Source organism: Centropristis striata, chromosome 22, assembly GCF_030273125.1.
Source record: "Centropristis striata isolate RG_2023a ecotype Rhode Island chromosome 22, C.striata_1.0, whole genome shotgun sequence".
Taxonomy (NCBI): Eukaryota; Metazoa; Chordata; class Actinopteri; order Perciformes; family Serranidae; genus Centropristis; species Centropristis striata.
The window spans coordinates 29,895,869-29,900,923 of NC_081538.1; the positions used below are offsets into that span (position 1 = coordinate 29,895,869).

General features: G+C 37.2%; 1 protein-coding gene across 3 annotated transcripts in view; it reads left to right on the forward strand.

Annotated features, from left to right (window-relative positions):
- Positions 1-456: 456 nt before the first annotated feature.
- LOC131960961 (CCR4-NOT transcription complex subunit 2-like) overlaps positions 457-5,055 on the forward strand; it is a 19,337-nt gene continuing 14,738 nt past the window's right edge. For 2 of the 3 annotated variants that reach the window (XM_059326226.1, XM_059326228.1), the window contains exons 1-3: positions 1,179-1,357; positions 3,217-3,348; positions 4,173-4,245. In XM_059326226.1, the coding sequence (XP_059182209.1) occupies positions 3,229-3,348; positions 4,173-4,245 (193 nt within the window). In that variant the 5' untranslated portion in view covers positions 1,179-1,357; positions 3,217-3,228. Of the gene's footprint in view, positions 528-1,178; positions 1,358-3,216; positions 3,349-4,172; positions 4,246-5,055 lie in introns of those variants that run through there. The other variant, XM_059326227.1, reaches the window with a different exon arrangement.

The following is a 5,055-nucleotide window of genomic DNA, read 5'->3' on the forward strand; positions in this document are numbered from 1 at the left end:
AAAGTAGAACAGAGTAGAGTAGAACAGAGTACAGTAGTAGAGTAAAGTAGAACAGAGTAGAATAGAACAGAGTATAGTAGTAGAGTAAAGTAGAACAGAGTAGAATAGAACAGAGTACAGTAGTAGAGTAAAGTAGAACAGAGTAGAATAGAACAGAGTATAGTAGTAGAGTAAAGTAGAACAGAGTAGAATAGAACAGAGTATAGTAGTAGAGTAAAGTAGAACAGAGTAGAATAGAACAGAGTCCAGTAGTAGAGTAAAGTAGAACAGAGTAGAGTAGAACAGAGTACAGTAGTAGAGTAAAGTAGAACAGAGTAGAGTAGAACAGAGTACAGTAGTAGAGTAGAGTAGAACAGAGTAGAGTAGAGTAGAGTAGAGTAGAGTAGAGTAGAATAGAGTAGAGTAGAGTAGAGTAGAGTAGTGATGGAGTCTCGGGGGTCAGAGGCTCCCAGCATCGTCTCTGATTGGCTGATTGGCGAAGAGATGACGGCCATCTTGGATTGTAGCGGGGAAGAAAGATTGATGCGGTGAGCTCCTTCTTCTTCTTCTTTTATTCCTTTAACTTCTTTCTTTTTCAGCCGAGACCCTCCAGAACCAGAACTCCGCTGGTCTGAATTAGAGCCCCGCTGGTGTGTGTGTGAGCGGGGCGCCGGGCCGCCGGGAGCAGAGCAGAGTTTAGACCCGGAGCTCCGCTGGTTTCGGTGCTTTTTGTTGTTGTTTTGGGGAACTAACGGACGGACGGAGGCCCAAACCCCAACAAAAACACACCTGGCCGGCCGGTTCCCTCTCCACCGACGACCTGTCTGCACGGCCGCCTTCCCCGGTTCACCACACGGCGCTATATCCGCTTATAAGCCCTCCTGTAGCGGCGTTAGTAGCCGGATAGCTCGCCTGGTGGTTAGCATTAGCTCCCATGCTAGCGCCCCCATGCATTCCTATGGCATTAGCCGTTAGCATAGGAGCAGTCCTCGGGTAGCACTTAGCTCCGGACACATTTTTTGTTTTACAGCTAACAAGGTAACGCAAGCTAATAGCTATTACCTTATATGGGACTCAAGGCGGATATTAACCAGCCGGTTTATCTGTGTTACAAAAAAACAGCATTTTGTGTCAATTGGGTTAATTATTTAAAGACAGATTACCGGGGCTAGCGTTAGCTCCCGAGGCTAACGCTAGCTAGCCGTGATGCTACACCGTGGGCTAGTGCTAACAGGGATTGGAGATGTCCTGCTAACCTGCTGGAGTAAACAAAAGTAATCCTGAAACATCACTGTTCATTCACAGCAGGGGAGCTGCATGTTTACACCACCTCATGCACACACACCAGCTCTTTACCCGGTTTTAAACATAGTTTAAGGTAGGTAGACCTTTATATTGTGGTAGTCTTGTGCAGTTGTGCAAGTGTGCAAACTTTCCTTTTAAAAATGTGCAAAAAGACACAGGCTGTCAGCATCAACATCAGTTCTAGCCTGGGGTTGCTTTTAACTATTATTGCAACTATTAAAGGTATAATGTGTAATATTTCTGCATTAAAATGTCTAAAAACGAGCAGACAAAATGTTAGATATTTTATTGAGTGGTGTGTAGAGCTGCAACAATTATTCGATTAATCAAACAATAATAGATTATTAAACTAATCGTTTTGGTTTGGTTTGAGGAGGGGTATTTTTAAGACAATAAGTCCAAATTCTCTGATTTCAGCTTCTTCAACGTGAACATTTCTGGTTTCTTTGTTCCTTTATGACAATAAACTGAATATCTCTTTGGTTTGTGGACAAAACAAGAGATTTGAGGACGTCATCTTGTGGTTTGGGAAACACTGGTTGATATTTTTCAACATTTTATGGACCAAATAACGAATCGATTAATCGTTTAAGTAATCAATAATGAAAATAATAGTTAGTTGCAGCCCTAGTGAAGATATTGTATAAAAATGTGCAAAAAGACACAGGCTGTCAGCATCAACATCATTTCTAGCCTGGGGTTGCTTATAACTATTATTGCAACTATTAAAGGTATAATGTGCAGCATTTCTGCAATAAAATGTCTAAAAACAAGCAGACAAAATGTTAAATATTTTATTGAGTGGTGTGCTCACATTATCCTAAATTTTTCCTACAATTTTTATACGTTTTATCCTCTTTGTGCATGCGTCAGGGTTGCCGTTGTCTACAAGTCGCTGTCCTAAACTGACTTTTGATCCCGTTTTCAAGCCACATTTTTTACAATACACTTCTTTTTAGATCTTGGTGGTTTTTACCTCTGTTTTAAAAGGATTAAGGATTAAAGCGGTCAGATATCTTGATCTTCAGTTATCAGAGAAACTGCTAGGGGCCAAAAAAATTACATCTTGAGCATTTATTTGCTCCAGAAAAATGACTTTTTATACATCTAGTTTGAACATATTAAACTATCCTCTGTCATGTTCACTCCAGACGTGTTGCACAGTTCATATAGTTTATGTTATAAAATCTAATGTGCACCAAAACATTTTCCTGCAAACATTTATTTAAAATTTCACCTTGTGAAGCATATATACTTGTAAAGTATATAGGTGCTACTTTGACACAATTATTTGTCTCCTTATTTGTTCATACAAATCTCTAATTACAGATTAATCTGTGGTCATCTTAGTTAAAACAGGACTGAGTTTGCAGCTGTTGCTCTGTTTAAAGCCTGCAGTTATTCCATTATTCCTCTTTTAGGTATATTTTAATTATTAGTGCAACATGGGTTTGTTGAACCATAGTAGAGACAAACTCTTTAAGACACCTTAAAAAATTAGTAATACACTCTGTGCATCATAAATAAGGCAGAATTTCTGAGCAGAAATGGATCCAGCAGTATTTGGAGACATCTGACGTAAAAATGAAACAAGAACAAATGTGGAAAAACACAGATTAATTGTGTTTTTCTGCATTATTCAATATAACGTGAGCATGATACCTGCTCGCCTTTGCAGAATCAAAGATGCATGTTAAAGCGTTTAAGTACATAATGTGCGTAAATGTTAAACAGCTCATGCTTTTATTTTGTTACATGCATGCAGAGATTCAGTTGCTCCTGAGAACAGCCAAAGCTGTATTCTTAGTTATTGAAATAGAGGTTTTTTGACATGAATCACAGCTTTTGGAGAAATCCTGCAGGTGTGACGGGAAGGAAAAGCTTCACCTGACTGCAGTGTCTGACCCTTGTTTGTTGTGTCTGTTTCCTCAGGTGACACGAGGTATGTTTGGTGCTAACCGGAAGAAGTTTATGGAGGGAGGGGTAGAGAGTGACTACACGGACGACTCCAGCCTCTACTACACCCAACAGTCCATGTTCCCTCCACACCGCCCTGACAAAGACGTACGTTTACTATTAAACTTTACATTTTTAGGACTGAAATTCACCTAAAAAAGGTACAAAGTTAAGTATTTTTTCTTGAGACTGCAGCTCGGCCTGTCCTGATAATTACTATCGTACTATATATCGTTCGATATATAAAAATGGACACGATCGTTTTTTTCTGGACTCAATATATTTTTGTTTACATGTGTGACTTTTTGTGCTTTTTTGAGTTTAAAGTAAAGCTGCAAATGTTTGACAGGCAGTAATAATTGCTGAAAAACAACTATATTTCCCAAGCAGCCATTCCAGCTGTTTATGTGTTATTTTAATAATAAAATACATAATGATTATCTCATAGCAATGTTTTGTTAACAGCCTGAAGGTCTATTTTATTTGTTTTGGTTGTAGTTTATTTAATTATGTTTTATTTATCTAGGTTATTTTAATATTTCTTTCCATGTTTAATATTGTCCAGATTAAAAAATCCATCGTTGTGGAAAAGGATTTACTTATTATGCTCTAATATTGTTATGAAACTAAAACAACATTGATACAGCGATATTATCGTTTATCCTGATAGTTTCTGGGAAAATATATCGTCCCAAAATATGTGTTTTGGTGACAGGCCTAGTTTCCTATTAAACTTTTTAAAACATTTTTAGGACTGAAACTGAACTTAAAAAAGGTTTTAAAAAAAAAAAACTGCAAAGACTGCAGTCTGAACTGTGTAATGTAACTGTTTTGGGTCTTTAAGTCCTAAAGTTTTTATTGACTTTGTGGTGAACAAAGAATGATATTTTCAGGAGAGTTAAAGGATGCGTTTGTGGTTTTTCTCTCTTCAGATGCTGGCGTCTTCCTCTGCTTCCTCAACGGGTCAACTGTCACAGCTCGGAGCCAGTTTATATGGCCCGCAGAGTAAGACACACACACACACACATTCTTGTACTTCTATCTTTGTGAGGACCCTCATTGTAATAGTGAATTCCCTTCCAAGGTTATAATAGTTTTGGATTTTTCATTAGTTTTAGTTTTAATTTTGTTGTGAATTTTTGTTTTCAAAATTCAGTTAGTTTTGCTGAGTTTTTAAAGTGAGTTTGCTAGTTTTAGTGTTAGTTTTAGTGTTTTGTAATGGGGTATTTGTTGGGTGGGAGATTAAAAGAGGTCACAGTAAATTTTGCCTTTATTTCCTTTGTCTGATCCATCTTCATTATGTATGAAAAAAGTTGACAAAGACGAAAACGAAGGACTTTTTCACTATAATTTTAGTTAGTTTTGTAACCACACAATACAGTTTCAGTTAATTATCATTATCATGTAACCTTTGACCCTTAAAACAAAGTCTGAAATCTCAAAAAAGCCTTTAAAGAAGTGAGGACCGGCCGAAATGTCCTCACTCTGTTGGTGTGTTCTGGTCCTCACTATGTACACAACACAAGTTTAATTTCTTTGATATTTTCTTCTACACAAATTGAATCTGTACACAACATTTTCCATCAGTTTAACCAATATTAAGAAATATCCACAACATGCTATACATAATGAACTACTTTCATTTTAACAACCTCGACTTCCAACCTCTCTTGAGAGCAGAATTTCATGTTTTTAACAGGATCTGGTGAGTGCAAACACTTTATTTTTGGACATGTTTTAAATTAGACATGTCAAAGTGATTTTGATAAAATGCATCACTATTTAAACCTTAGATTTAGTTATTTTTGCTGATGG